The sequence below is a fragment of the Fusarium verticillioides genome, chromosome 5 (genome assembly GCF_000149555.1).
Source record: "Fusarium verticillioides 7600 chromosome 5, whole genome shotgun sequence".
NCBI lineage: Eukaryota > Fungi > Ascomycota > Sordariomycetes > Hypocreales > Nectriaceae > Fusarium > Fusarium verticillioides.
The window spans coordinates 311,994-339,810 of NC_031679.1; the positions used below are offsets into that span (position 1 = coordinate 311,994).

At 48.5% G+C, this 27,817-nt stretch overlaps 13 protein-coding genes across 13 annotated transcripts; 6 read left to right on the forward strand and 7 right to left on the reverse strand.

The window, feature by feature from the left end:
* Window positions 1-549: 549 nt before the first annotated feature.
* Window positions 550-1,335, reverse strand: FVEG_03308 (hypothetical protein; the record flags this gene model as incomplete). The annotated part of the gene is made up of 3 exons (XM_018890926.1): window positions 550-717; window positions 765-944; window positions 1,000-1,335. The coding sequence occupies 3 exons, from the start codon at window positions 1,333-1,335 to the stop codon at window positions 550-552; spliced, it is 684 nt and encodes a 227-aa protein (XP_018747340.1).
* Window positions 1,336-1,718: 383 nt separating this feature from the next.
* On the reverse strand, window positions 1,719-3,664 carry FVEG_15238 (hypothetical protein; the record flags this gene model as incomplete). The annotated part of the gene is made up of 5 exons (XM_018904362.1): window positions 1,719-1,961; window positions 2,020-2,067; window positions 2,129-2,841; window positions 2,911-3,057; window positions 3,166-3,664. The coding sequence occupies 5 exons, from the start codon at window positions 3,662-3,664 to the stop codon at window positions 1,719-1,721; spliced, it is 1,650 nt and encodes a 549-aa protein (XP_018747339.1).
* Window positions 3,665-4,637: 973 nt separating this feature from the next.
* FVEG_03307 (hypothetical protein) lies at window positions 4,638-5,475 on the forward strand (the record flags this gene model as incomplete). The annotated part of the gene is made up of 1 exon (XM_018890925.1): window positions 4,638-5,475. The coding sequence occupies one exon, from the start codon at window positions 4,638-4,640 to the stop codon at window positions 5,334-5,336; it is 699 nt and encodes a 232-aa protein (XP_018747338.1). The 3' UTR covers window positions 5,337-5,475.
* Window positions 5,476-6,269: 794 nt separating this feature from the next.
* FVEG_03306 (hypothetical protein) lies at window positions 6,270-8,977 on the forward strand. Its single transcript, XM_018890924.1, has 3 exons — window positions 6,270-7,852; window positions 7,901-8,588; window positions 8,637-8,977. The coding sequence occupies exons 1-3, from the start codon at window positions 6,960-6,962 to the stop codon at window positions 8,838-8,840; spliced, it is 1,785 nt and encodes a 594-aa protein (XP_018747337.1). The 5' UTR covers window positions 6,270-6,959; the 3' UTR covers window positions 8,841-8,977.
* Window positions 8,978-9,285: 308 nt separating this feature from the next.
* On the reverse strand, window positions 9,286-9,711 carry FVEG_15237 (hypothetical protein; the record flags this gene model as incomplete). The annotated part of the gene is made up of 1 exon (XM_018904361.1): window positions 9,286-9,711. The coding sequence occupies one exon, from the start codon at window positions 9,709-9,711 to the stop codon at window positions 9,286-9,288; it is 426 nt and encodes a 141-aa protein (XP_018747336.1).
* A 595-nt stretch (window positions 9,712-10,306) lies between these two features.
* On the forward strand, window positions 10,307-11,188 carry FVEG_03305 (hypothetical protein). The gene is made up of 3 exons (XM_018890923.1): window positions 10,307-10,595; window positions 10,669-10,817; window positions 10,888-11,188. The coding sequence occupies exons 1-3, from the start codon at window positions 10,437-10,439 to the stop codon at window positions 11,012-11,014; spliced, it is 435 nt and encodes a 144-aa protein (XP_018747335.1). The 5' UTR covers window positions 10,307-10,436; the 3' UTR covers window positions 11,015-11,188.
* Window positions 11,189-11,223: 35 nt separating this feature from the next.
* Window positions 11,224-16,098, reverse strand: FVEG_03304 (hypothetical protein). Its single transcript, XM_018890922.1, has 3 exons — window positions 14,281-16,098; window positions 13,240-14,231; window positions 11,224-13,177 (listed from the first exon to the last, which is right to left on the reverse strand). The coding sequence occupies exons 1-3, from the start codon at window positions 15,929-15,931 to the stop codon at window positions 11,360-11,362; spliced, it is 4,461 nt and encodes a 1,486-aa protein (XP_018747334.1). The 5' UTR covers window positions 15,932-16,098; the 3' UTR covers window positions 11,224-11,359.
* Window positions 16,099-17,061: 963 nt separating this feature from the next.
* On the forward strand, window positions 17,062-18,041 carry FVEG_03303 (beta-lactamase; the record flags this gene model as incomplete). The annotated part of the gene is made up of 2 exons (XM_018890921.1): window positions 17,062-17,434; window positions 17,464-18,041. The coding sequence occupies 2 exons, from the start codon at window positions 17,062-17,064 to the stop codon at window positions 18,039-18,041; spliced, it is 951 nt and encodes a 316-aa protein (XP_018747333.1).
* A 493-nt stretch (window positions 18,042-18,534) lies between these two features.
* FVEG_03302 (hypothetical protein) lies at window positions 18,535-20,589 on the reverse strand. The gene is made up of 7 exons (XM_018890920.1): window positions 20,410-20,589; window positions 20,292-20,349; window positions 19,834-20,242; window positions 19,592-19,779; window positions 19,084-19,545; window positions 18,995-19,031; window positions 18,535-18,944 (listed from the first exon to the last, which is right to left on the reverse strand). Exons 1-7 carry the CDS (start codon window positions 20,548-20,550, stop codon window positions 18,707-18,709), a joined length of 1,533 nt encoding a protein of 510 aa, XP_018747332.1. The 5' UTR covers window positions 20,551-20,589; the 3' UTR covers window positions 18,535-18,706.
* Window positions 20,590-20,990: 401 nt separating this feature from the next.
* FVEG_03301 (hypothetical protein) lies at window positions 20,991-22,792 on the forward strand (the record flags this gene model as incomplete). Its single annotated transcript, XM_018890919.1, has 2 exons — window positions 20,991-22,340; window positions 22,387-22,792. 2 exons carry the CDS (start codon window positions 20,991-20,993, stop codon window positions 22,534-22,536), a joined length of 1,500 nt encoding a protein of 499 aa, XP_018747331.1. The 3' UTR covers window positions 22,537-22,792.
* Window positions 22,793-24,601: 1,809 nt separating this feature from the next.
* Window positions 24,602-25,264, forward strand: FVEG_15236 (hypothetical protein; the record flags this gene model as incomplete). The annotated part of the gene is made up of 1 exon (XM_018904360.1): window positions 24,602-25,264. The coding sequence occupies one exon, from the start codon at window positions 24,602-24,604 to the stop codon at window positions 25,262-25,264; it is 663 nt and encodes a 220-aa protein (XP_018747330.1).
* Window positions 25,265-25,762: 498 nt separating this feature from the next.
* On the reverse strand, window positions 25,763-26,796 carry FVEG_03300 (beta-lactamase; the record flags this gene model as incomplete). Its single annotated transcript, XM_018890918.1, has 2 exons — window positions 25,763-26,733; window positions 26,790-26,796. 2 exons carry the CDS (start codon window positions 26,794-26,796, stop codon window positions 25,763-25,765), a joined length of 978 nt encoding a protein of 325 aa, XP_018747329.1.
* A 575-nt stretch (window positions 26,797-27,371) lies between these two features.
* Window positions 27,372-27,800, reverse strand: FVEG_03299 (hypothetical protein; the record flags this gene model as incomplete). Its single annotated transcript, XM_018890917.1, has 1 exon — window positions 27,372-27,800. One exon carries the CDS (start codon window positions 27,798-27,800, stop codon window positions 27,372-27,374), a length of 429 nt encoding a protein of 142 aa, XP_018747328.1.
* Window positions 27,801-27,817: the final 17 nt, after the last annotated feature.

Consider the following 27,817-nt stretch of genomic DNA (forward strand, 5'->3'; position numbering starts at 1 on the left):
TAAATGAGAGGGAGAGAGATGGAACGCGAACAAAGTGGCAGTTGTTAAACAAGGTCGCATGTTAGTAGAACAAGGTTCTATGTTAGCTTTGTACGACTTGAACTTGTTCTGTGCGGACACTGGTAGGTGGAGGGATTCGTGATTGAATGTTGTCAGCTCTACTGAAATCAACATCATGTTAGGCAATCATCATGTTTTGTTCCTTGTTCACACAGTCGAATGGGTGCTTAATCGGGCTCCGGTCGTCAGTGCTATGCGTTGCAGGTGCCCCTCCCTTCATTGCTGATCAATATGGAGAAATGATCGTGAAATGCAGCTACTACACCGAAACCATCTTGAGACCTCGCCTAATCATGAGACTTGGGGACTTCGTAAATGTTGTGACCCCACTGGGTATCGTAAATGCAAATTCAGTTTGGACTGGCTGTTGGGTCAGGCAACTGTTACAGTATGGAAGAATAAACGAGCGCTGAGGGAAACGGAAGCTTTAGGGACGGAATCTTAAATTGAAACGCTATTGATTCTTAGCTATAGATGCTCTACCTGTCTTTATAGCTTTCCGTTGACAAATTCCAAAGCCTCCTTTCCATAAATGCTGACGTATTGCTGGTGGTGGTTTGAGTCGTTTCCGTTGCAGCAGAAAGGATCCTGAGAGTCACAGTAGATCTGAACTTTGTCTGCGTTGGGGCAGGTGAAGCCGGCGGGCCGAGCATCGAACTGAGTGTTGTTAGCAGTGTCACATAAGGAGCGATGATATGACTTACGCCACCTGCAGTGCAGGTGCCAACTCCGTAAGATAGACCGCTCACGAATCGAGGGTCCCCGAGCATGATAACAGCCTTGACCTGTTCGACTGCGCTAGCAGAGAGAGGTACAGATGAATCAGAGATGCCAGCTCCAGAGTCGGGGCCACCGCAGATGTTATTGTCCATGATCTGACCGCCCTATCATCACCATTAGTTGCCAGTAATATCGGATGATCAACCTGAAGCCTCTTACCTGAGAGTAACCGACTAGGACAATCTTTGTTTGAGGGCAGCGTTGGTTGAGACCGTTAACGGCAGTGGTAACAGCTTGTGTGCCCTGCTTCGCAGAGTCGCCGTACTGCACACCGCCACAGGATGCTTGGCCACCACAAGCAGGGTAGTCAATAGCCTCTGAGGTAGCGCCAGGGTGGTCAGCCTTGATCATATCAACTAGTTGGCCAGCCGAGCCGAAACCCGGGGCCACTGAAGTTTCACGGGCGCCGAAAATGTGAATGTCAGGACATGACTGAGCCTTGACTGCCAGAATGTTGGCGAGAATGAGAAGGGTGTAGTCAAGAGAAGCACGCATTTTGAATGACTTGTATGTCCTGATGGGTACTTATGTTTCCAGCTAAAGTCCTGCTGATTCAAGGGCTATTTAAACACGGGAAATAGACAAGGATTTCACAACGCATGAATATTTCAAGAGCTAATCGACTGACATACAAACGATTCCCCGCTGTTGTTTCAACCTGATTGACAGGTTTCATCCTACAAGGATGAGGCATTGGTGGGTAATTAAGATTGAATGGGTCTAAATCTGTCTGAAACATGTTTTGTAGCAGTTTGCATAATATTTTACAACAACCGAAGCTTGGATCGAATAATGTCCATTTTAACGTTACAGTTTCAGGAACGATCGAGCCGACGGCCCGATGAACAGACTTATTGCAAAACCTCCGAGCGTTACCCTTAGCCCATACTTTCGTGAAGGATTTGTATGACCTCTTTTTTATCGTTCTTCTCAGCTCGGGATAGAGTTGTCTCTCCATCTTCATCCTTGTCTTCTGGTCGAGCATCATACCTAAGTAAGAGACGAACAGCCTTCTGATCACCCAATTCGGCAGCGCGTGATAGCGGAGTTCTCCAGGACGCTGGAATCAAGATTCGGTTGGGCATATCATACTCTCCAGAAAATGCGGCTTCAAAAAACTTCTACGCATAGATCTGTTAGCTTCACGGCATCCCATTCAATAGACCAAGTGATCCATACTGTAAGCTGTGAAAACGGTCCTCCAAATTCTTCATCGAGATAGTGGAGCTGATAGCACGATAGTCAGTTTCGATTGGCCCATCACGTTACTTGCCAGTGCCACACTTACTCCCAGGAGAGCCACCCTCGTAACCTTATGGAAAAGGTCATCCTCAAAGGCCAGCTTGAATATTACCTTGTAGTTATAATCAATTTGGGCGCCTCTTTCAAAGAAAAGCTCGGTCGCCGCGGTATCGCCATGGTCTATAGCAAAGACAAGGGGTGTTTGACCGTGCGGGTCTTTTGAATTCACCTTGGCGCCACTTGCGAGAAGTGATTCCATAACAGCCGTGCGACCATATCGAGCCGCATAGTGAAGCGGCGTCCAATATAACACACCGCGTTTGTTTGGCTGTGCTCCATTTTCGAGAAGTAACTTAACAATCGATATATGAACAAAAGTTGCAGCAGGATGGAGCGGTGTGCGACCAACATAGACCTCTTTGTCGACATCAACGCAGATCCCACTGCTCTTTGATAGGATCCCTCGCAAAGCTCCTGTCCATCCATTAAACAAAACTCTACAAATGAAGCCACCACGCAGGTAGTGTCGAGTAACGGAGGCGTCCCAGGGCCAAGGGAATGACTCTTGCAAATTATCTGGAAGATGGCTTATGTGGAAGCCCCAACAAGATGTCGCGTAGGATAGAAAGGGAAATTTGGATTTCGCCTTAGCATCGGCTACCAGGGGATCCTCCACCATCTCCAGATATAGCAAGCAGATCTTAGCCAGCCAATAGTGTGGTGTTTCTTCTGAATCAGTGCTTTTGTGGAGAGACGGCACTACCTTCTACATGAAAAAGTCCTTCACAGATTGGTGAATAAATTGAACGACTCCGTCACTAGTCCTACACTCGATAAGATCATGCCCGAGCATTTCAGCCTTCCATTCCATGGCACCGCCGTTAAATTGAAGGCAGTCTGGTCCTCCAAACTCTTGTAGAGAGTCCAAACCTTTGCTTTGAGCCAGAACTATAGCCCAATGCAACTCAACCAGAGCTAGAGGGCGAGCAGCAAAGCAGATGCATTTGATAATTCCAATAGAATTCTCCTCAATCTGTCCGAGGATTTCACTTTAAAGCGTTTCCAAGCTCTGAGGAACCTGACGGATTTCAGACTCGATCATGGCTGTTTCTAGACGATCCCGATCGAGGCTCAACACTTTGCCAACCACAAGACTCGCCCATAGAAATACTCCCTCGGCATGCTGTGAGATAAATTCAGAGATTCTGGACCCTGTCTGTTCTTGAAATGGACGCAGCTTGGACTCCACGAATAGGGATATGTCTCCCGCATTTTCTCTGTCAACACATATCTCAAAACCAGCATCAATATTTACGACAGGATAGTGACGGCAGGTCAAGCAGATGCGAAAGTGTTTCAGACATTTCGATGAGGGCCAGTGGAGCAGGGAATTGAATTCCTCAGCTAATTGTTCCTCGCTCTTTTGACCGCATTCGTCGAGCGCGTCGACGAATAATATGACTGGGTGAGTTTCCAAAGCCTTCCGTATTGAAGCCCGGGTATAGGATCTGAGCTCGGAGGGGCTCCACCGCTCGTCGTACGTGTCCGACAAGGTATGAATTTGTCTGAATCTCGTTTCCATGGCCTCCAGTGCCTATGGTATCTGACTTTCCATCTGGCAAAGGAGCGAGCGATTCTGGATGTATCTTCAGAGGGATCAACAGCCATGAATAATTTTTCCAACTTCTCTGCCTTTTCTCTGCAATGTTTAAGAACCGCCTTTATAGACTCGTCCGTCGCTTGATTTGCCGGTGTGCTTAGGTGCCTTTCCACGGCTTGAAGGACCTCTCGAACAATGGGTAACTTGTTGGCCACTTCACGAAATGATGGTGGTAGGTCTTTGGCATTTTTGAGGGCATCGGAAATCTTGCCAATAGCCTCAAGAATTGTGAGAATCGTGGAGACCAGGCCGACTACCTCGATGCCCGTGCTCCCCTTCGCGCTAGGTCCCAAAATATACCATTCTATAGAAATCATCCAAGTCCCAGTTTGCGAGTTAGGAAAGTCTGCTAGAAAAAATGGCCCAGTGATCAACCTTGTACGTACCGTTAAACCTCGGTGCGGTAGTATATTTAAGTTTTACTATAAGTTTTATCTTTTAATCTCAGACATCTACACATCTGCCGAACGAATAAAACCCTTGGGCTTTGACCGTAAGAGCTCGTATTCCAGTTAAGCTTTACCACTAATAAAGTTTCATTACAATCGCGACTCACTAGCCTTCCGTGACATCCGCTGTCCAATTTAATATTCCTGTATCCAGAGAGTTATGGTTACAAATAGCTGATAAGAAAGGTATACTATATTGAAAAATGAAGCGGTGAGAGACAAGCTTGTATTGAATACGAAGCGGTATCTGCTCTGCAGATGCCGAGAGTACGCCCTTTCCAAAATAGGTACAAGCGCATATCTAGAACACTAAGTTATTAATTTACATTATAAAGCCCTAGGCCAGCCATATGTCTTATTTCTTTTCCCTTCTACTTTACTTACATCCTTCTCTCTATACCTCACTTCGATTTAGTCTATGAGACACACTTTATACATAAAACAATATGTTCTTTAAGCGTGCGTTAGTCGCGCTGTTTGCGGCCTGGACCATCTCTGCTGCTGCAAACCCTGTCGCGGATCCCCTTCCTGAAGACACCCATCTCCCCAATCTTCGTCTGTCCCCTCGCGAGGTTCAAGATTTGAAGGAAAACCAAAAGTTTCCCCCAGGCTACGTTCATAAGATGGTGACCTTTGGGACTGGCAAAGACACCACTACTATTCCCATCGTTGAAGCCGACCCCGATATGCTTCTCGATGGCGAAAAGGGAATTAAAGCGCGTTCCTTGGCACCACGAGGTACTTGCTTCAGTTTCCCTACGCCTTCATCCGGGTGCATGATCGACTACTGCTGGATTGATAGCGGAGGGCATACCTACTCAGCAGCAATCACCATCAGGGGCAGTAACGGGCAATCCAATCCCTCATCTGTAACAAGCAATGATCCGGCCAATCTTTCGCTCAACAATGTATGGAACGATGGCTACAATGGCTGGTTTCCGACTGGCCATGAATGTTCCAACTCGGATACGCAGATTTACACCGACCACCGCTGGTCTGCAGGCATCCTAGGGACAGCTTATATCAACCGCCTCAGATGTGATAACTGCAACTTCGGGTTTCTTAGATGCCCCTCAACTTTCCTCCAGAATAACTTAATTGCTTATTCAAACGGCGTTGGGTCCCAGTCTTCCTGTGTTTCCTAGGAGAACTTAATGGAGGTATTCTGTTATGGAATCTGTTATGGAAAAGCTGTTATAAGAAGCTTGTATATAGGAATGCCTATAAAACGATAGTGTTATATTTACTTCTAACTGCTCTTTACCTAGAGCCTCTTTTAGCCACTTAATTGAATCTCATATACAGAGTTTTTAATATCCTGATAAAGCAAAATGACTTATCTATATCTTCCGGTCCTCAGAGTGGGGCACTTCCCTAACAAGCAGTAGTGCTACAGGGCGGATTCAGGCCGATTGGTTGGTTTTGAAGCCCGGCCAGCCTCGATTTTTCAATACCCAGTCGATATTCTCGGTATCAGTTCATCTTTTCAAGTTCGTGGCACTTGCCATCTCCAGGTTATCACTAACGGCGTTTAGAGCTCACAGGATCACCGAGACAATTGAAACGGGTTCATCTGGTGACCGTTCAGTTCTCGACCTCTACAGAAATGGATCCAAGGAACAGCCGGCTTCTTCTTCCCTCCTCTCCCTCCAGCGAAAATGGCACGGATTAGAGAGCTTTCTATTGGCTATATTATTGATTTCAGTCTCCCCATTACTGCCTTGATTAGTACCTATCTTCAGGAACTGCTCCATCAGCTGGACTCTGATCTTTATGCTTAGATGCCTTGCGGTCGAACTGGAACCAAAAAAGACCCAGAGGACATACTCATTCCAAAGAAAGCGGTTGTCAAGGAGGAACTCGAAAATGCTATTACCCAGATACATCTTAGCTTCAACCTCTGGGCCTCTCCAAACAGGTAAGCTTTTATTTCCATCTTTGGTCACTTTATCGATCAGAGACACTTATATCAAAGCCGGCTGCTGGCTTTCAAGAGGCAGATCGCATCTCATGCGGTGAGAACATCGCTTACACCATAGAAAACGTCGTCCGTGGTCGGGGTCTTGATAGTAAGCTAGGGGTTTCGATCTGCGATAATATGGCCAGTAGTGACATCAACACTTTCGCGGCCACCGACAGATGGACAAATCCGGGAGCGACCCTCACGGCAGTCACATTTACCATCACCAGGATATGAAATTATACTATAGCGCCACCGTCGCGAAACGACTCTTCCAGCTCGCCCACCCGCCAGCTCACAGTTTAATGAAAATGCGTTTCCTTACATTCCCGCACAGGCATGATAGACAAAAGGAAGAGAAAGAAAAATGCAGAAAAACACTATCGCAATAAATTATCTTATATGGGGATCAAGTGTCCATTGAGGTACCCCGCCATGAGGTTGCGATAAGCGGGGTTGACGATATCGGAGGTCGAGCCGTGCCCCGTTCTGATTCCGAAACAACACGGCATCCGGGGTCTAAATGCCGGGGCCGAAAACACTCAGCATCGACGGTCATCTACTACAAGGAATAGAAACATGGCACGAGCCATGGAAATCGGCCCTTTTCAAGTGTCCTCTTCTCATGAGCTTGTCTGATCTGTAAAATTTCTCTGGTAGAGTTTGACTGAGACGGCTGATGACTCATCCATATCAGACTCAGAGCCCCACATCTCCAGCTCCGATCTAATTTTTTCCGTTGACCTCATCGCGCAAATCCACTTGCTCACTCACCCCAACACAGTATCTCACATCCCTACACGCGAAAATGAGCGGAAAACCTGCGCTCGGTCTTCTCGGCGGCGGCCAACTCGGCCGCATGCTTTGCGAAGCCGCATCCCCCCTCGAAGTCGAAATCGCCATACTCGATGCCCAAGACGCACCCGCCAAGCAAGTCAGCCGCAGCAAGTACCACGTCGACGGCTCCTTCAAGGACGCCCAGAAGATCAGAGAGCTCGCCAGCAGCTGCAGCGTGCTCAGCGTTGAGACGGAGCATATCGAGACTGCTGTTCTGGAGGAGTTGGCTACTGAGGGAAAGGTCGTTGTGTATCCCTCGTGGAAGACGCTGCGCTTGATTCAGGATAAGTTTGAGCAGAAGGATTATCTGGGCAAGCAGGGTATTCCTATCGCTGAGCAGGTTGCTATTCAGTCCAATGGTGCGGAGGAGATGCGGAAGGCGCTGAAGGATGTTGCGAGCAAGTTTGGATTTCCTTATATGCTCAAGTCGCGAAAGGATTCGTATGATGGGCGGGGAAACATCAAGATTGCTAATGATGAGGATATCGAGACTGCTGTGAGCGAGTTTGGAAAGCTTCAGTGCTACGCGGAGAAGTACGTACCTTTCCAACGTGAGCTCTCGGTCATTGTTATTCGCACAGAGGACACTGAGGGTCGAACAAAGCGTCTGGTGCCGTATCCTTGCGTGGAGACTGTTCACGAGGACAATGTCTGCTCGCGGGTCTACATGCCTCCTCGCGATACACCCGATGAGGTATCCAAGCGTGCGCAAGAGGTTGCTGTCAGTGTTGTTGAGAAGCTCTGGGGACGAGGTGTTTTTGCTGTGGAGATGTTTGTCACTGACAAGAATGACATCCTTGTCAATGAGATTGCCCCGCGACCTCACAACTCTGGGCATCTCACCATCGAGGCCGTTCCCTACATGTAAGTCTCCATGCCTGCCACGCTGATTTCATGCTAAGAAACGTCTAGGTCACAGTACAAGGCGCAGCTCACATCCATTCTCGACGAGCCCCTCCCCGAAAAGCTCGAACCCCATGTCGCATCCAGCATCATGATCAACATCCTCGGCGGCGCCGAACCAGAATCCCACATCCCCCTCGTACAAAAGGCCAAGTCCATGTTCGCCAGCAACATCGGCGTGTACCCCCATCTCTATGGCAAGCAGTCCAAGCCCGGCCGCAAGATCGGTCACATTACTCTGACCGGTTTGACCGCCAGCATCAAGGAACTAGAGGACTATGCTCAACCTCTTGTCAAGTTGGCAGCTGATATGCGACAAGAGCGCATTCAAGCCAAGAGCAAGAGTCTTCGTCCTGAGCAGGCTGTTACCAAGGCCACTAAGGATCCTTTGGTTCTGGTTACTATGGGCTCTGATTCTGATCTCCCTGTCCTCAAGGCTGGTCTCGATATTCTCACTCAGTTTGGTGTTCCTTGGGAGGTTGACATTACGTCTGCTCACCGAACACCGGTCAAGATGGGTGATGTCGCTACGGCTGCTGCTGATCGTGGTATCAAAGTCATCATCGCCGCCGCAGGTGGAGCTGCCCATCTCCCCGGCATGGTCTCAGCCTACACCCCCCTTCCCGTCATTGGTGTTCCCGTCAAGGCCACCCACTTGGATGGAATGGACTCTCTCTTGAGCATTGTTCAGATGCCTGTAAGTAACATCCCCATGCAAAAATATTCACATACTGACTTGATACAGCGCGGCGTTCCTACCGCCACCGTCGGCATCAACAACTCCACCAACGCCGCTCTTCTCGCCATCCGAATCTTGGGCGCTTTCGTGCCTGAGTACCTTGAGAAGATGAGGGCCTACCAAGTTGACATTGGTGAGCAGGTGAATGGTAAGGCTACTCGATTGAGGGAGTCTGATGTCGAGTCGTACTTGGCTCAAATGAAGAAATAAAAAGCGATTATATGATAAGTTTTATAGACAAGAAATAAAAGACCAGTCACGTTTCTATAATACCAGCATATATGCGCATCTCGGATGGTAGGGATCAAACATTTAGCAGAGGCGGGAGCGATGAAGTCAATGGCTCAATGTCTGCGAGCTCTAACTCTTCATCCACGCATACCGATAATGTCCTTCTCTAGTTAGCCTCGATCAAAACAGCATCATCAACATAAACCCCCAAATTTTGACACGCCGCCCGAATCTGAATACTCGGCACCATGTCCAAGAACATTTGACTCCAAGTCCAGCTCATAGTAAACTGCGGCCATTCATTATACGGCCCGGCCCAATCGGAACTCGAGATGCACCCGCCCGGTAATCCTTCGCATGTTGCAATTAACAGCCTCAGCGGTCTTGGTCCAGATAGAATAATGGTACTCGGTCTAAGCCTTGATCAAGGATTGGTCAGCGGTATGATCGACGCCCAGGACAACAGGGCTGATGAAACCATCCGTGTAGAAGTGGCCAGAGAAATCGCCGGAGTGGGTATCTTCGTCGGTGATGGAGAGCGTGCCACGACCTCCGAGGGTGTACCAAGGGGCGATGCTGTCTGAATCGAAGCCAGGGTCTGTGAGGACGTCGGTCGGATCTGTGGCGGCTGTTGTGGTGGTTGTAGGCTCTGCGGTGGATGTAGCGAGTGTGGTTGGTTCAGGACTTGATGTGGTGATGAGGATGTGGAAGTAGCTGAATCGGAGGGAAGTTCAGTTCTAGAGCCAGCAACTGTCTCCACTTGCATCTCAGTAGTAGATTTCTCGGTAGTGGCCGTCTCTGTCTCTTTCTCAGAAACAGCAGTAGAGTCAGTGAAGAAAGTGGTCGACATCTCAGTTTCATCAACTGTAGCTGAGGAAGAGACCACAGTAATAGATGTCGATTCAGCGGTAGTCGTAGACAAAGCGACTACAGCAAATGAAGAAGTAGGCTTGCATGACCTATTAACAATTAAATTACCTATATTATGAAACTAGATTTAATTCTAAAAAAATCTTTTTATAATAAATTCAATAACCTAAGCGCTTTAAATATTGTAGTAAATAAAACAGACTAGACTATTTTTTAACACTGACATAAGTTCAGGCATTCTATCCCAGGTCTATGAATACTGGAAAAGTAATCTTTACAAATACGGCGCAGGTGATGCAATGCGGAAGGTAAATAAAAATTGCCTCAAGACAACATTCAGACCAGGGCGAAGGCTGACTGCATTACGTCCATGGCGGCTTGGCGCGATCTAAAAACGTACCTGACCGAGCCAACACATACACCGATTGGACCAATACCCTAGAACCCATCCGGACCCCAAGCCCCAAGCCCGGCTTGGCGTGGCCGAGCGTACTTAGCCAATATGCATAACGACCCAAACAATACATTTATACGATGGCCTAAGGACGTGCTCTTGCTTTTCTTTCGGCTGAAGTACTGCATATAACCTTACGTAAAGATGAACTCTTTTGAAGTATAAAGCAGAGCGTTATCCTACCTTTGCTTGTTAGCACTTAGCTATAAGCATTTCCCCCAAGAGTTCCTTGCCTTGCTTAAATCGTCACCATGGTTAAGATCGACTTTACTCTCCTTGCCCTGGCCACCCTCGGTCCTACCCTTGGTTCCGCCTATCCGACAGATGCGGATGGCCAAGATGCTCCTGACCTTGTCGCTAGGCAGAGCAGCAGGTATACTTGCAACTATTCCTCAGGCAAACGAGCCCGCGTAAGTTTATACTACTGCCTTCGTTTCTAACGAGATGCATGGTCCGCTGTCTAACTAGCAGAACCCTCATTAGGCCACTACTGTTGCCGCTTGTGTCGACTCGATTGCGGACTACGGCAAAGATGGAAAAGCATGTCCGGCTGGCGGATACCGCGTGATCTGCAAGAAGTTCCCATCTATAAATGTTGCTGTCAACGATGGCAGAGAATCAAGAGCCCCATGGTTAGTTTATCCCGTAGCTGGTCGTCTCTATCCTTCGTGAGTGATATTGTGTACTAACTCTTCTTTATAGTGCCAAGTGGGCGCGGGATCTCGGAGCGTTTTTGGATCGATGTACCGATGACAGAGGAACGGTTAAGGGGAGCGTATTTGTCTACCACTCAACTGGCACCTATCAGATTAATGTCCAGGGAGCATAGGTCGGTTAATGTGATTTTCTTATGCGTTAGCCCTTATCCTGAGTGGAAGGGACCAATCTAGGCGAAACATGCGCTTCAGAAGTATAATAAAATACACCCTTCTATGTGTCAAGTAGTTAAGCTTGATTAGCAATAGTCAAATGCCTCATCGACATGTGCCGATTGTATGAGAGATAAATTAAAGTAAAAGAATAGGTAGCCTCTATATAATGCCTGAAAAGCTTAATATTTATCACAGACTAGATATAAATAAGACATCGCGAGAAATAAGACTATATAAATCTTGGCTAAATATTGAGAGAAATAACAATCAGACATCGCTTATCATGTTCATGTAAAGAAATCTTAAAATGCCCCACCAGCCCAGATCTTATCCCAAGCACTCTTCACAACCTCAGTCTCTAATTTCTTAAAGAAATCCCCGACAGCAATATCCTGCTGCCCCTCGATCCTCATAACACCCTTCTTCACTCCCCGCCAGCCCTCGACGGGAAGCTTTAGCTTATCCTGACCGAGACCATGAAAATAACGACCCTTAAACTCCTTCTCGCCACGTTCAATAGCGTCATATTCAGCCTGGCATTCCTCGCAAATCAAGCCTGACGCGAACGTCACGTACATGTATGCTGACCGACCGGCCCACCATTTGAACTTCCGCGATGGGTTGCAGAAGCCACCGCAGGTGTAGTACCCGTCTTCTGGGTCTACTAGGTCTCCCTCGTCTGTAGGCGGATCGCTGGTATCTTCCTCATCATCGCTTGTGTCAACATCGACGTGAGGTTCCTCAGTATCATCATCGTCGTTGTCTCCAGCTGCCGGGGTCTTCTCCTCGTCTTTGCCTTCTTCCTCATCCTCCGACTTGTCAGTATTGCCGAGTCTCGAAAACACAGCTGAACCAACAATGCGAGCATATTTATTGAGCTCCGCGTCATTCCTCAGCGCTTTACTCATAAGTGACAACGACTGCGCCAGCATCCACAGATAAGGCGCATCGTTCCATCCAACTGAATCATTAAGACCCACGAAGCAGTCGTGAAGCAAAGACTGAATTGTTTGCTGGAACTTTTCAAGTGGGCCCATGACAAGATACATGTACGCCAGCCCCACGCGATGGAAACTAGTCCAGGATGCAGATGTTCTTGGAACGTCAGATGCAAAAGGCCGCTGCATAAGACCAGCGAGTGCTGTTAAGCGTTCTGCTTTGTAGACTGGATCACGAGACTTGCGGAATAGCTCGAGTTGAACGTTTGTCATGCAATCAACAGCTCGGAGCATCATCAAGAGTGCAGTTCCACCGAGGATCGGGAACCTGAGACCTGTAGCACGCGTGTCGAATACTTGATCCAGTAGCTTGAGTGCCTTCTCGGGTTCTCGACATACTTCGAAGTATATCAAGGCGAGGTCAAGTCGTAGAGGAAGAGCGGCATCGAGATTGTCCAGAAAGTCGATGGCCTCTTGGTAGAACTTGACAATAAAGTCCTGCTCGGCTGTTTCTGAAGCAATGTCGCAAAAGATAGCATGTCTTTCTTCACCGTCTTCTGCATAATCTGACGCGATCCAGGTGATTCTCTCCACAAGACTCCACTCCTTTAGCGTCTGGATATACTGAGCCTTGTCTTTCTTCTCCACAACGTTGAGCTCGTCAACGAGGTCTTGACCTGGGGTTATGCCATCAGGGTCACTCTGCTTTGCCGTAGAAAAAGATTCTAGAGCAGCGTCGTATTGACGAAGTTTGCGTTGCGCCCTGGCAAGCGTTGTGTAGACCTTGCGCCTCAACGCGGGAGGAACATCGCTCGTCGACAAATTGTTGACTGCCGTCTGTGCCACGTCACAGGCCTCTGGTTTCTTCCTCTGTTCAATAAGAATGCTGGACAAGACGCAGGAAGCTCTGTAGAATTCCTCTTCCCCAGGATTGCAGAGATCAAGAGCCGTGCGGCATATCTTCTCAGCTGGATCTAGAAGTTCATACTCATCGAGAACTTCTGCAACCGCCCGGTGTGCTGCAGCGTCGGGCTTGATCTCGTCGCCGAAAAGGTTCAAGATTCCAAGGCTTGCTGCAGTCTCATTGAACTCCTCGCTGTCTTTATTGAAGGCATCTTTGCCCTCGAAACGGTCAGGGAAATTGGTGACTGCTTGGTCCATCAGGAGCTTTGTCAATTCAGACTAGAGATGGGCAGAATATTAGCCTTCCTGGCGTAGCAGTTGTTACGGGGCGAGATGCTTACCACCTGCAAAACACCATGAAGATGCTGCCACAAATCAAAAGCGTCTTTCGAGTTCTGCGCCACGTAGATCCGACGCAGATAACCCTTTGCGATATCCACGCGACAAAGCGCAGGATCAGGCGCAACGCGCTGCCACCACTCAACAGCAAAAGCACTCATTCGATCCTTAACTTCGGGCTTCTCAAGAAGTCCAGCCCACTCAGCAACCTTGGTATTGGTGACAGAACCACCACCGCGCTTCCCATATAAAATACCGCTCTTGGCCATCATCTCGGCCAACCCTGTCTTGTCAGCCATCGTCTCCGCAAATGCTTCCAGTACCTCAACCTGCTCCTCAGGCGTGTGCTGGTCCATGGTGAGAGACGTAAAGTGTGAGATGAACCATAGCGCCGCGTACTTGAGAAGCCCTTCGCACACAGCTTCACGAGGCTGTTTTAGTAGCTCCGCGCTAGTGACGAGCATTTTCCGGTTCGCTTCTGAGGGACCCCATCTGAAGTCTGATGCACCGTGAGTACTATTCGTGAAATAATGCCTCATAGAGCGCTCCTTGAAAGTGACGGGCAGTGGCCCATCGTCGTAGATACTGTCATGTTTATCATCATCGTCCTGCTTCAGGTCTTGAACTGCTGTGGCTTGACTGGCCTGGAGTCTCGCCAGAACCTCTGTATCATAGCCTGGACCGCCGATCCGCAGAAACTTGTCGAATAGTTCACGTATCTCTTCAATGTCAAATTCATTGTCCTGCGCGAGATACTTGACCAGGGACTGGACCTCAGCCAAAGTCAAAAGCCGCTTGGAGAAGGCGACCCAGTGGAGTAACGCCGCAGCGACCTCTTGGTGTTTGGGTGGCATGCGGCGCTGACATTCTGCAAGTAGGATCTCATAGATTCCGTGAAGATTCTTGGGCTTCTCTTGACTTAGAGCGCGGAGAACAGCTCCCTCGCGACCCAGATCGTCAAGGCGACCGAGCAGGTGCTGAGCGTAGAGCATATCTGTGGCAGTGTGAGCTATTTCATCAGATAAATGTGAATAGATACTGACTAGGTGAAGCCTCCTCGATGTTGTCAGCGATTCGTTGCTGCACATAACGACTAAATCGTCTCAGATTATTGAGAGCGTTGATCTCGCTCCAGATCAAAGCTCTGAGATCCTGCATCTGCTTCTTCTTTGTCGCTTCAATCTGGGTCACCTTTGTACCCTCTGGAAGATCCTCCAGCTTCTCAGGCCTCGAAGTAACAACCAAAGAAATCTTCAACCCCTTCTCGTTGAAGTAGTCGGTGAGGAATAACTTGAAGTTCGCCCAATCACGAAGCTCATCAAGGCCATCCAGGACAACAAAAAGGTTAAACTTGGAGTCCGGGGCAAAAACAGCATTAAGAAGGTGTTCAACGAGATTCTGCCAGATCTTTGTATCCATGTCGATATCATCTCGAGCTATCTGGGCGTTCAGCTTCTCACATGCTGCATAGTTTGTTTCCGCTATGCGATTGATGACTGTGATGACACCACAGAGAAAGAATGCAAACGCGTCTTCTTGCTCACGGAAGTAGAAGTGCGCCACGCAAGTATGGCCTGTCTCATCTTCACTGGCTCTCTGGGCAAGCTTGTCATGTAGTGCGGCCGCCATGTGACTTTTACCAGTGCCAGGCTCTGATGCCACTGCGAGGATGGGCCTTGATCCCTCTGGCAGCTTCAGCCATTCTTCCCACTCAGGCTCAGAAAGAATCCAGTTGCATGAGTCTGGAAGAAGTGTTTCTTTCAGGGCGTGATACTCGTGGTCGTCATTAAAGACTATGGGCATGGCGTTACGGATACTGTTGGAAGAAGTCGGTTTGTTCGCCTGAGGTTTCTCCATGGTCTTTTCCTTCTTTTGTCCACCAAAGAGCTTGAGGATTTTGGCTATATCGCCGCGAATGTTTTCTGTGTTCTCATGAATAGTGTCGATGGTATGGCCGACTCGCTCGAGCATCTCGGCATGAGACTTCTGATTCTCGTCAAGCTGTGATGCCATGGCAAGAGTCTCTTCTGTGTTACCCAGGATGGCGAACTCGGTTGCTTGCTGCAAATGATCCAAGTTCTTGTTCATGCTCGCTCTCGCGCCACCAAGCTCTCCATCATCACCTTTGAACAAATTCGAGATCCATTTCTTGAAGCGACCCAACTCGATATACTTGTGCGCAAAACCGCACATGGTGAGAAGCGAGGTGAACACCTCCATCAAGCAATTCTGATAAGCCTTGACTTGCGGCAATCTCTTTTCCAAGATGGTAATCCGACCTAAGAAGCTGTTCATGTCCTCAAAAAAGACAATAACGATATCGTAGTCGGCAGAGACAGACCGGCAAGCTTGAAGCATGTAGGTCAAAGCGGTTCCAATGGCAGCAGCTGGCGGAAAAGCCGGTGCAGCGGCGGCGATAATTTGGTTGGCGCCTTGCTCGACGAGATCCAAGTTGGAAGAGAACAACGTCCTCAATCGATCGACCTTTCCCTTGTCATGCCTGAACTTGTGAAAGTTGTTCATCTGGTCGGTTCCATAGTCAAGCATAGACTGAACATTGTCGAATTTGCGCTGCAGACCGAACCCGACAATGCTCTCATAGCTCTTGAGAGCTTCTTTCCACAGATCGGCGACATCTCGATCATCATTCTTAAGCTGCTTCTCCAGCTCCACGCGTTCCTTTTCTGCTACCATTATGGGGACACTATTAGGGACGAAAGGATTGCAGTGCTAGTGTAAAAGAGAGCATGATTCAAGGGCGAAAAAAAAATTGCGAATGGCTCTGGGGATGAAGAACAAAAACGAGGGGTTTATTTGTTGCCTTGCAAGGATTGATGCTCTCGTGCCTCTTTATAACTCAAATCTGTGACACTATTGGCCCAGTACTGGACCAGCTGAATGCACCGTCAGCGGATTTTGTATGCAGTCAGCAATTAACGGCCCATACCAAGGCTTAGCTTATTCATTAGCCTCCATGTTATCATTAATCAACCAGATCGAAAATTGATGCGGTTTTCGGAAACCTTTGCGGGGATATGGTTGATTCCACAATTCCTTCGAACTGCACATTGGTGTCATAGTCGTGATAAAATCATGCATTCAATGTTTCGATTTATCGCCAGCCCTATTTTCCGCAGCCACTTGAAACCCTTCTCGCAATTTCTACGGGGCACGACAAATTACCTCAAATGACCGGTTTAGAGAGAACGAAAACGATCGCATTGTCTTATGCCACCTATATCAAGTAAAAGTGGTGCGATCGCCAAAAATGGTCGGCCCTTTTGACTGCATATGATGGTACTTTGTTGGAGTTGGACAACGGAGGTTACAGTGTCGTCAGCTTACTTGCAGCAAAACAGCCTGTCGCCTAAAATTTGAGGTCTATTGGAAAACATCTCCGGTATCTTCGTCATCAAACCCGGGCAGAGCTTCGGCGAATCACCTGAGGTAGCTTGTATATCGGGAGACGGCCGTGGCTTTTAGCAGAGTGGATTTACTGTTGGTTACCAATTTGACGTTCACCCTACCATGGCTATTTCATGCAAGAGGAGTTAAGAGGTACTGCTAATTAGATCGATTGAGGGCCGAAAGGCTTGCCATCCCGATCTCATATCGCACCGTTGCGGACGGCAAAAGCCAGGATATCTGCTGCGTTTGTTTCTTAAACTTTGAGTGGCGCAAGAGAACAAAGCAAAGAGGCACAAACAACAAGCAAGTTCCCCTCACCGAGTCTGTGAAATCATCTATAGAAAAGAAGCATCATTCGCTGGGTTCTTCACCTCTATGCTATGCCAACACCATTAGCTTCCCAAAACTTCACAACGATGAGCTATTCACTTACCAACCTGAACGATGCTATCGCCTCTCTGGAGCCTCAGATGGGCTACATCTGCAAGGTCAGCGGCACGACTGGACTGTCTTTAACCGTTATTTCGGGAGGAAAAGAAGCATACGCGAAACATTTCGGCTTCCGGGACCTCGAGGCAAAGGAAGCGCCAGATGGCGATACTACGTACTTCATCGGCTCTGTGACCAAGGGAATGGTGGCAGTCCTCGTGGGAATATTGATTGAAGAAGGGAAGCTCGGGTGGTCTACTCGCGGCGCCCCAATATTGCCCGAGCTCCAAGATTCATTCAACGGCCGTGGCTCCGAGATCATCATCGCTGATCTCTTACCTCATCGCACTGGAGTAGCGCGTAGTGACGCCCTCTGAATTCTCACGCAGGGAATCTCCTACTCCCCAAGTCAGAGAGCCTACGGACCTGGGCTGCTCAACCTGTTGTTAGGGACTTCAGGTCCGCCTTTCTCTACAACTACGCCTACGACGTGGTCGGCCAGATCATTGAGATGGTTGAGCGGAATAGTCTTGAAGAGGCGTTCAAGGAAAGGATATGGGAGCCGCTGGAGATGCACCGAACGTCTATGGAGGACCTCGCTGGGAATACCAACGCTGCAAAGGCTTATTACGCACTCGAAGATGCCTCTTCATATGAAGTTCCAATTTCGATCATATCAAACAAGCCAATCATGGGAGCGGGCGGGGCTATTCGAAGCTGCACCAACGATCTGGCCAAATACTATACCAGCTTTATGCGGCAGTTAATCATCAGTTCAACAACAAGACGACCTCAACGCCAGACACGCCATTCAAGCAGCTCACTACAATCCTCCGACCTCACAATCAGCTTGATCTCACCTCTTTACGCGAGCAGTCTTATGCACTGGGCTGGGGGCGTGCACAGCTCCCTTGTCCGTTGGGCACTCTCAGTTACAACTATCTGCTTATTCCCTCATTGCCGTTAATTGGACAGGGAGAATCGGGTTAGCTCATTCTGTATCATGGCGGAAGTATTCAAGGCTTCAACACGACTGTTTACCTCCTTTCGGAAACCAAGGAAGCTGAAGATGAGCTTCATGAGAGACGGAAAAAGGCACCAGTCATTTGGACCTCGAGGCATATACAGGCCGCTACTGGAACGCTCTCCACAATTTCCGCATATACGTCAGCGTCGTTAAAGGCCATCTCTACATGACATTTCAAGGTATCGTGAGCGAGACTTATGAGCTCAGGCACTATCATCGCCATTCATGGACATGGAATGTGTCACACGATGAGACTGCCAAGCTTGGACGATATCTAAACAGACCCTGGATATCGTACATAATCGGATTCGATTGCGAGGAGAATAAAGATGCCCACGTGTTACTCTGGATGTATGATGAGGAACACCCAGAGCCCGGGGTCTTCGTACTAGAGGAAGGGTCACGCAGAGGGTGAAAAGAGTGTTCTAAGCTCAAAATCAATCTCATTTACAGCGTAAATCATAATTGTTTTCGATCCAATATCTGCAAGCATACGATTACCCTTCGTATGAATATGAATAACCTGCTGACCCAGTCTGACCTAGATGGGAGGAAACCGTTTATCGTGTACTATGCTATGCCTAAAGTTCTTAAAGTCCATTCGCTCAAACAGCACTGTCATACTTCGCCTGACTAACCGCCGGGGCCTTTGCGCCATAGACGGAAACCATCTCATCATGAACAGTCTTCTCGCTGACAATGGCGGCTCCTACCACCGCGTGGTCTGCGCCACCAAACAGTGCATCCATATGCTCGAGAGGAACCCCCTTAGTCTCTGGGATACAAAACCAAACAAATGCAAACAGGAGGACATTGATAGCACCGAACATATACATAGCATAGCTGCCACGAGTTAGTATCCTGAGATCTCAGGTGGACTTCCGGTAACTTACAATCCCTTGGCCGAAAGAAATATGGGGAAGATTTGTTCTGCAGTCCTTGTTAGTAAGAGGCCTAGCAAAAGCGAAACATGGAGACTTACGGAGAATGATACTTGCGATAGACTGACACTGAGTCGTCATAGCGACGGCCTGCGCACGAATGTTCATAGAGAAGATCTCTGACGTCCAGATCCACACCGTCGCACCCCAAGAAGGCTTGAAGAAGAACGCGAACAGAAACATCAAGAAGACAGTTGCGATGCCTACGCTGGGAGACTTAGAGCCATCTTCAAGAGTCGGTGTCTCAGTGACCACAGCCGCGGCGGAAAACATGCAGACTGCCAGGCCCGCAACACCGACAAGGAGGAGAGGTCTTCGGCCCACGAGGTCTGTCATCCAAGTGGCGTTCAGAGTAAATAGAATATTGAACGTTCCAGCTAAGGCGTTGATAAGCTGGATTTGGCTGTTTGAAGTAAAGACCTTTTTGTAAATGATGGTGGAGTATGTTGCGAGGGAGTTGTTTCCGGTGAGTTGTTGTCCAATGTTCATAGTAGCCGCGAGGACTAGCGAAGTTAGGCAATGAGCATGGATAGGGCGAGAAAAACTTACGAATGCGCTTTCTGACAGACTTATCTGTCCACAGCAACTTGTATCGGGCCCAAGTGCTGTTCCCTTCTTTCTTTTCGAACGCAATAGCTTGTCGTATATCTTGCATCTCTTGAGCAATGAGGTCTGGGTCGTCGCGGATTTGCAAGAGGGTATTGTATGCCTCTTCGAATCTGTCATTCTGGACATACCTGCAGCTTGATTAGCATCGTATTCAAAAGATAATCGTGCGAAGGAAAGCATACCATCTTGGAGTCTCAGGGCAGAATAAAAGCCCCGAAATGATGATGACAGGAAAGAAGATCTGAAGAAACATGACGATCTTCCAGTCCCATTCTTCAAGCCTCTCGGCATTTTTGGAGCATGCGTAGTTGATCCAGTATGCGACGAAAGATCCTATAGCAAAGTTAAGCTGCCAGAAACTCATGATACTACCCCGAAGCTTGGCCGGTGCTATTTCGTTGATAAAGACCGGTCCAGCTGGCATCATCAGTCCTTGGCCGAAACCGGTGATGGCACGACCAGCGATGTAACCGCCGATGACCGGAGGTGTAAAGGTCGAGATAAACGTTGAGATAATGACAAGCACGGCGCCTGCCCACATACTCCATTTACGACCAAATCGATCGGAGACAAGAGCAGACAGGAAAACACCTGGAGAGTATAAGCATCGAGCCGATAATATAGAGTGATGGGCGATTACCTGTAATGATGCTGCTTACAGCCATTGCTGTATTGACTGAGCCGATAGTGGATGGCGACTGATATTAAACAGTTCAGTTCAATTATGCGTGAATAGTACTTGTAGGAGAGTATCATACGGGGTTGTTGAAGTAGTTCATGAAATGAACTGATCCCTGGGCTGCGTTGAACGTAGAGGAATCATAGCCATTGACAGCCATGCAAGTGCAAGGAATGAGGCACGAGAACCAGAGGTTCGCCTTCTTGGATCTGAAGAGCATAGTGGGCAAGCGATACCAGACAGACTGGGAAGAACAGTGAGAATGTTGTTGAGAAGAAGAAAGTCGTAGACTGAATGAGGTTTGGCATTTTATCTATAGATATTCCGGGGACGGGGGATCCACAATCAGGGCCAGGTCTAGAAGGACACATCGGTACGTAGAGTCCCGAGTTGGACAAGAAGGGTTTAGCAGCGGCCGCCCTATACCGTTGTTTCTGACCATGCATCTCGGACCCTGGATCTACAATGACAAGGTTAGCAGCCACTCTAACTGCTATTTCCGAACTAGTTCTCATGCAGCTACACATGAAATAATTGTTAGTCAGCGGATTAAGTAACCCTGGATGTCACAACATGCCTTTCCCCTCTTTTTTTCCCCGTGATCTCCTCTCATCTTGTCACTACGTGCCTTGTGGAGGAGGTCCAATCGAAAGCAGCACCATGAAACTCCCTACAGCGTGCACCAGGTGCAGAAGGCGGCGCAAAAAGTGCTTCCGGACGAAGCCTGACGGCCCGTGTGATGCCTGTGCCAAGAAGCAGAACCATCAGTGCTCGCTCGTCCAGCCACGAGGTGATGTTTCTCCTCAGCCACAGCGCGTCTCGGCAGTCGAGGACCTGAACCCGCAGGCTGCTCTCTCGCAGGACCTCATTGAAGAACTTGTGGAGAATTATATTTACTACATACTTGACAGGCCTCATACGCTCTTCCATCTGCCTACCTTGCGGAATGCAGTGAAGGAAGATACGCTGGGAGATGCTTTGCTGTCTGCGATACTGGCGTTTGGGTGTCGGTTCCATGATAAGCCGGAGATAGCATCGCTTGGGCCTGCTTTCATGGAAAAGTCTAAATACTTGCTGAAGCTGGATATGGAGAATATCTGTCTTGAGAATATCCAGACATGCGTGTTGCTCGCAAATTTGTCATCTTCGTCAAAGAACCCAGAGTCTGAGGCTCTGTTTGTCACTCTTGGCATTCGTATGGCTGAGATTCTTGGCTTAGACCAGCCGGACCCGGAGGACTCGGAGGTTCTACGTGAAACAAAATGCAGGGTATGGTGGACACTATTCATGGCTGACCGTTGGAGCTCAGTTGGTCGCAACCTCCGCCGCGCGATGCCGGACTTTAATCAGGAGACTCCTCTACCAATGGATGAAGACTACTTCCATCATCTGGATATTGACCAAGGTACTGACAGTGTTGAGGCGTCGCCCCCGCGCCCCCGCACACTGGGTCTCTGGGCATACAACATCATGCTCGCAAAACAGCTAGGGCCTATTCGAGACCTGAATAAGCAGTGGAATCAGGAGGGTATCTCGGAAGATTACGTGATGCAGCGCGTCGCAGATCTAGCAAAAGGCCTACAGCTCTGGGAAGCTGGTCTCCCCGAGGAAAAGAAGGCAACAGAGGAGAACCTCCAGGCACACAGTGCCAAGAAGCTTGGGGGACCGTTCCTCGCCATACATACAGGCTACCACCAGCATTTCGTGCTGCTGCTGTTCCGGTTTCTGGACCTGAATCGGGCGCAGACACCCAAGACGATCGAGTACGCCGAGCTGTGCAAGTATCACGCAAGGTCGATTAGTCAACTCGTCAAGCTGTCCCGCCAAGTTCCGAACTGCGCCATGGTCTTTGGAGGAGTGGGATACATGACTGTTGCGTCTTCAGCGGTACTTCTGCACACGCTCATTTTCGGGCAGCAGGATGACACGGCTGATATACGGGCCAAGCTGGAGTCCAACTATGAGACCATCTATGCGCTTCAGAAATACTGGCCTTCGATTCAAAACTCGGTCAGTAGACAGATTTGTGTTAGTGGTTAGTTTCTGACGAGTGCAGGTAAAACGTCTCGAGCTGTTCCAAAAGACTTGTGTGAGGCCCGCGGCAATGCAAACCTACAAGTTCGACAAGTGGATGGTGAGGTTTTTGGTCGAACACCACTTGCCGCTGGATGAGCCCGAAGGGGATCTATCGCCTGGTGCGGTATAACATCGCATTTGGGTTGCAGAGTGAGTATTTGCATTGATAACGGCGTACACAGTATCGAGTTGTAGGATTCCTTTGTAATTATAGTCGTCGCGTCGTTTCGTTCGGCCGGTAGTGCTGGGAGCTTGGGAGGAGAATAGAACTCAGACGCGAGACGGCGGGACGTCTGACCATGATATAAAGCGATAAGGGGTCATATTTATCTTTTCGGGCCGTATCACAAAGTCCCACAGATAGTAAACAACAGCAAACTACTGAATTCTCTAATTCATACGCTAACCAACGTATCGTGAATTTGCGCACCCTAGAGCACCTAGTTTCGTTTGTTGACATCCCATAACTCTCAGCTAATCCCGGAAGTCAAAACTGACCTAGTCCGTAAGCGCTTCGCTGTGTGTGGGGTCAGCGTCGGGATATGCTTGTATAACCCGACGGCTGACAAGTGTCGGGAATCGCTCCAAGACCGCCCCTGCAAAGACACCGTCGGGATTTAGCTCCTTAGACCGACATCTTCAAAGCGTCGGGATACTGCCCAAGACCGCGACAAAGCGGGGCGGCTGAAAAACAGAGATCGTCTGCTGTTGAGTCGTGACATGGATCAATTGGTGCACTTGATGATGGGCTGATGCCGCGGCCACAGAGCTTAGCACGTGATGCACACTCTTCAGGCAATGTCCCTGCTCGGCGAAGGTTTCAATAACGCAGCCAAGTGGCGTGAATATCAGCTTGAGGAACTGGCAAAGCTTGTTACGCCCGCTGCGAACTGTCAACTGCTCTTGGCGGAGGCGAGGAATGTCACTCAATGCGGGGCCCCAGTTGCAATTCTCTACACCACAATCTCTTCAGGTGTGAGTACTAATCACTCAATCAACAGGACTGTTACACAAGGTGTTTTGACAACTCAGCAAGGAAAACTCCCTTGTCACCCTGCGCATCTAGACCTTTTCAGAGGTGCGTAAGCAATCAGATAACGAAAAAGAACCCTCGGATAATCCCGTTGCATATCCCACTAAGTCATGCTGTCAAAAAAGCTAATCCCTGCCCCGACAATGTCGTATAGCGAGTGTCACTAACCTGAATCGTCTGGCTCCAAAAAGTTCCCACTCTGGCAGCCCTAAATTTCCCCAACACAAGATGCCGCCATCCCTGTAACTTGGCAGCTTGTAAAGGTCAAAGCCACTGTGATGATGAGATTAGCTGGGGGATTTCACTCCGTATTGTGTAACCTCTTGTCTTAAAATAACATTTACAGCCTTTTTTCTCGCGTACCTCTCTTAGACTTGCCAGATTGGACCCCAACTAGCGGTTAATTAGCTTGCAGCCTGAAACTCTCAGGGTTAAATAGGAAGCTGTCTTACATAAATGTTAAATAGGACTCTTCCCTTCTTGTTCATACCAAGACTCTGTCTCTCCCTTTTTCGTATTTGCTACAACATCTACATCTCAATCCACTTTGCCAAGAGGACTTTTCTTAGTTATACCCACCAGCCCTCACATCTGGAGACATATACAGCACATACACGCCATCATGAGTCCCTCATGCAGGTCTATCAAACCTCGTTTCACATCGCTATCGCCAAGCCCGGAAATTACAGAAGGGCCGAGAAAGGCTGATAGAGCCTGTGAAAAATGCACTCGTACTAAAAAGAAATGCGATAAATCGTTACCGGGTTGTTCGCGATGTAAGCGGTATGTAGAAGTCTCCCACCACGCCAAGAGAGCTCAGTTTGTCTAACTGGTTAGGCTCAGGAACAAATGCTGCTATGACTATGTATATACTCCCTCGGTCACTACAGTCATAAGGCCGGAGACTATCACAAAATCTCCACCTCACATACCAGGAACGCTCAAGCCATTTCTTGACATTTCCAGCTCTATGATCTTGAGCCTACTTTCTTCAAGAAATGCCATCCCGAGTCATTCTGTTCAACACTATCTGGAGACTATAAATCCCTACCTTACCATAGTCCATCCAGAACTGTTCGCTTTACGCACCAACAGTACAGGTTCTGACTCGTTTTCGGATCAAAAGCTTCAGGACCCTGCGACTACGCTTTTAGTTGTATGCATGCAACTCTTTTCTCAAGACGACGGTTCAGGTATCAAAGGAGAAGAGAATGCTGACAGGGCGGTCTATCGGTCTGCCAAGCAAATATTGAGTGTCTTGCGAGCCATTGAGAGTCCCAGTATCGAGCTTATTCAGTGCTCCATTCTGCTCGCATTTTACGAGTATACCCACGAGGAGCTTGGGCGCGCCTACGTCAGTATTGGAGATGCTAATACCATGGCTTCAATTCTACACGTGGGGCCTGGGAAGTACCGTGAGGATGAGCGGGAAGCTATAGTACCCTACGAGGAAGAAGAAAGGCGCTGCGTTTACTGGAGTCTTTTCGTGCTCGATCGGCTAGTCCAGACCGACTATTCTCTTCTTCACATGCCGCACCAGATACCGCCTGCGGTTGTATCTCCTCCCGCGGCGGATGATCTTCTCCCGACGAATCATTTGCTTTGGTATGATGAGGATCAGTCGCCTTATTACATAACCCAGCGATACCCTGCAGACACAGACTTTTCGGTGCCTGTCGGGCCTTTTCAAAGGAACTGTCAATACGCCATGCTCTATACTGGTATTACCCCCCCTCAGTCCCCTGCAGGTCCAACGGCGTTTGAGTTAGGAAGCCATAATGTCACCTCGCCCTCGGTTTTGCCTCTCAGTATTTTAGACCTATAAGCGCTATTTCCTTTTACAAATTTCTATGTTGTATCATGATCTGGAGCTTTTCTTGCCTTATGGTCCGGCACTTCGAGTTATTATTCCTGAACGGAAACCCTCTTAAAGTACACAGGCTTAACGCCATTTTGCAAAGCCAAAGAAACTCCGTTCAATATTCCCGAATCTTCATTACGATGAAAACTGAGAATGAGTTGCTCCCATGTGAACCAATCAATAAATTCCTGAACAACAAACTCTTGGCGTGGAGAAGGTAGAAACCCAAGCGTGTCTCCAGCAAAGTAACTCAACCGATGGTGTTGTGACGAGACATTGTTGACAACCATGATTAGTCTCTTCGTTGTGTCATGTCTGATATCCAGCGTCATCTTCAACCCTGAATTGACGTACTTGCCCACATAGTCCTCAAGATCCACATTGAACTTCTCTTTGCTTCTCTCTTCATTTCTAAAGCACTCAAAGTCTGCGGCTAGACGGGCATATCTCTCATACTCCGTCTTAGCCCTCTGCTTCGAAACCCTCGACGAAATCTATAGTTGGTTGAAGGTAAAACATTGCCTGTGCAATAGCTTGCGCAGACCAATCCGGTCCATCTCCCAAACTATGAGATTTACCCAACGCCACAATCGCTGATTTAGTCTCTGGAAACAGGTAGAAAGCTGTCAGATATCCCGACATACCGCCATTATGATACAGAGCAAGTCTTGGCCTTGAGGTTCGACCAATTACGTGTTCTCTTTGCGGACCATTGAGAGAAAGAATACCCAGCTCTGTTGATGGAATTATCGCGAGAGCAAACCCAAGGCCGTATATATTCTCGCCAATAGAAGACGTAGTGATATTGGCTTTGTGTGATGTGATTGTCGGTATCTCTTTGAGGACCGAAAGCTCGTGGTGAATCCCGTCAAGCAGAGCTTTGGCCCATTTCATATCTGTTACATTGGACCAAACACTTCCAGCCGATCCCATTAGAGTATGATCAGCAGCTGTGTCAACTGGCTTTTGCCGGTGTAATGAGTAGTCGTCAAGGACAACATAAGGTTCTGCGGCATTGCCATCTGGTAACTTTGTTCGGTTTGTGACAGTTCGATGCATCCCAAGAGGTTCTAAGATCATCTCCTTCAGGAACTCGTACCAAGGCTGGCCTGACTGCTTCTCAATGACTGAGCCAGCCACGGCGTACATGTAGTTATTGTAATGAAAGCCGCTTCGTAAGTCATGAACTGGAGGAAGATGGCTTACAACCTTAAGCAGGACTTCCTTATAAAGGATGTAGTCGCACTCCACCCCCAGCCATGTAAGATCCATATGCGCTAACCCAGTATTATGCGAGAGCGCATCTCGAACAGTTGCCCTTTCACCGATGACAGAATCCACTACACTGCAGAACTGGATATAGCCCCGCAACGGCTTTGTCCACTCCAATTTTCCTTCGTCGACAAGGATACCGCAACACGCAGCAGTGAAGGCTTTCGTAAGTGAGCACAGGAGATATTTGATCTCGGAATCAGCGGGCGCTCGGGACTATACATTGCGGAACCCTCGACTTCCAGTGAAGAGTATTTCTCTGTGATAAGAAACGCCGATACTGATTGAAGCTGAGAGAGTGTTGTCTTGAATTTGATCGAGGATGGGACACAAAGCTTCGATTCTAAGCGGGTTTAGTAACGCCATCCTACTATTAACACACTACGGTTATCCTACCTAGACGGCACAGCATATGAATCCGCGTCCGCGGCCATTTTGCCGTGTTATACTCTGCTATTGGATGAGACGCTCTCTTCTCGAGAGAAATTCCAGGCAAATGGATTTGTAGCTGGGGCATTATTCTGAATTCTAGAAGGGTGTTCTAGGGTAATGTCGGTCAAACTTGCGATGAATCATGTAACTCAGCGCCACGAAATTCAGCCCTATCTTGCCCTGTTTCAACTCAACTAACTGTCTGTAATCTTTGGTATGAGCCACGCGACTTTGGCTCCTTCACTTCCATCTTCTGTTCCAGGATCTACTTTTGACCGTGGATTTGCTGCTGATAGCTGTCCTCTGCCATTCTCCCCTAAAATTGGCTCAAACTCCTAATCGAATTTCTCACATGCTCACTAGATGTTTACATTTTGGGCCCCTCAGCCTGGAGGTCAAACGCCATCCCCACGGCTCCAAATGTCCCCATATGCATCGCCTGTATGACATTCTTCATCGGAGTCGCGCAATCCCCCGCTGCATAAACTCCCTTGACATTAGTGGCTCCATATGGCGGTGTCACCTTGATATCTCCGCCGGGCGACAACTCCACACCCAACTGCTCTGCAAACGGGCCATTAATCTTTGTCGGCGGCTTGTGCGCAAGGAACGCCTCGTGAGCCGAGCTTCCATCTGCAAATGTGATAGTAACGCCGCTACCTTCGGGACCAAGGGCGAGAGAAGCGATTTCCCTGTTGTCTATTGTGATGCCGGTATCCTTTTCGCCGAAGACGTCTGCCACTGCGGTCTGCATGGTAGTGATGTTTTGAGTGTAGATCACAACTTTCTGGGTCATCTGCTTGGCACTGCGTG

Bases quoted from the DNA above. Each gene is read 5' to 3' on its own strand.
- FVEG_03305 (XM_018890923.1), top strand. From the start codon at position 10,437: ATGGTTAAGATCGACTTTACTCTCCTTGCCCTGGCCACCCTCGGTCCT. The intron at 10,596-10,668 runs GTAAGTTTATAC...AACCCTCATTAG, and splicing joins CCTCAGGCAAACGAGCCCGC to GCCACTACTGTTGCCGCTTG. The intron at 10,818-10,887 runs GTTAGTTTATCC...TCTTCTTTATAG, and splicing joins AGAGAATCAAGAGCCCCATG to TGCCAAGTGGGCGCGGGATC.
- FVEG_03304 (XM_018890922.1), bottom strand. From the start codon at position 15,931: ATGGTAGCAGAAAAGGAACGCGTGGAGCTGGAGAAGCAGCTTAAGAAT. The intron at 14,232-14,280 runs GTCAGTATCTAT...ACACTGCCACAG, and splicing joins CATCGAGGAGGCTTCACCTA to ATATGCTCTACGCTCAGCAC. The intron at 13,178-13,239 runs GTAAGCATCTCG...GCCCATCTCTAG, and splicing joins TTCATGGTGTTTTGCAGGTG to TCTGAATTGACAAAGCTCCT.
- FVEG_03306 (XM_018890924.1), top strand. From the start codon at position 6,960: ATGAGCGGAAAACCTGCGCTCGGTCTTCTCGGCGGCGGCCAACTCGGC. The intron at 7,853-7,900 runs GTAAGTCTCCAT...AGAAACGTCTAG, and splicing joins ATCGAGGCCGTTCCCTACAT to GTCACAGTACAAGGCGCAGC. The intron at 8,589-8,636 runs GTAAGTAACATC...GACTTGATACAG, and splicing joins TGAGCATTGTTCAGATGCCT to CGCGGCGTTCCTACCGCCAC.
- FVEG_03302 (XM_018890920.1), bottom strand. From the start codon at position 20,550: ATGCTCTTCAGATCCAAGAAGGCGAACCTCTGGTTCTCGTGCCTCATT. The intron at 20,243-20,291 runs GTAATCGCCCAT...TATACTCTCCAG, and splicing joins TGTAAGCAGCATCATTACAG to GTGTTTTCCTGTCTGCTCTT. The intron at 18,945-18,994 runs GTAAGTTACCGG...AACTCGTGGCAG, and splicing joins TTTCTTTCGGCCAAGGGATT to CTATGCTATGTATATGTTCG.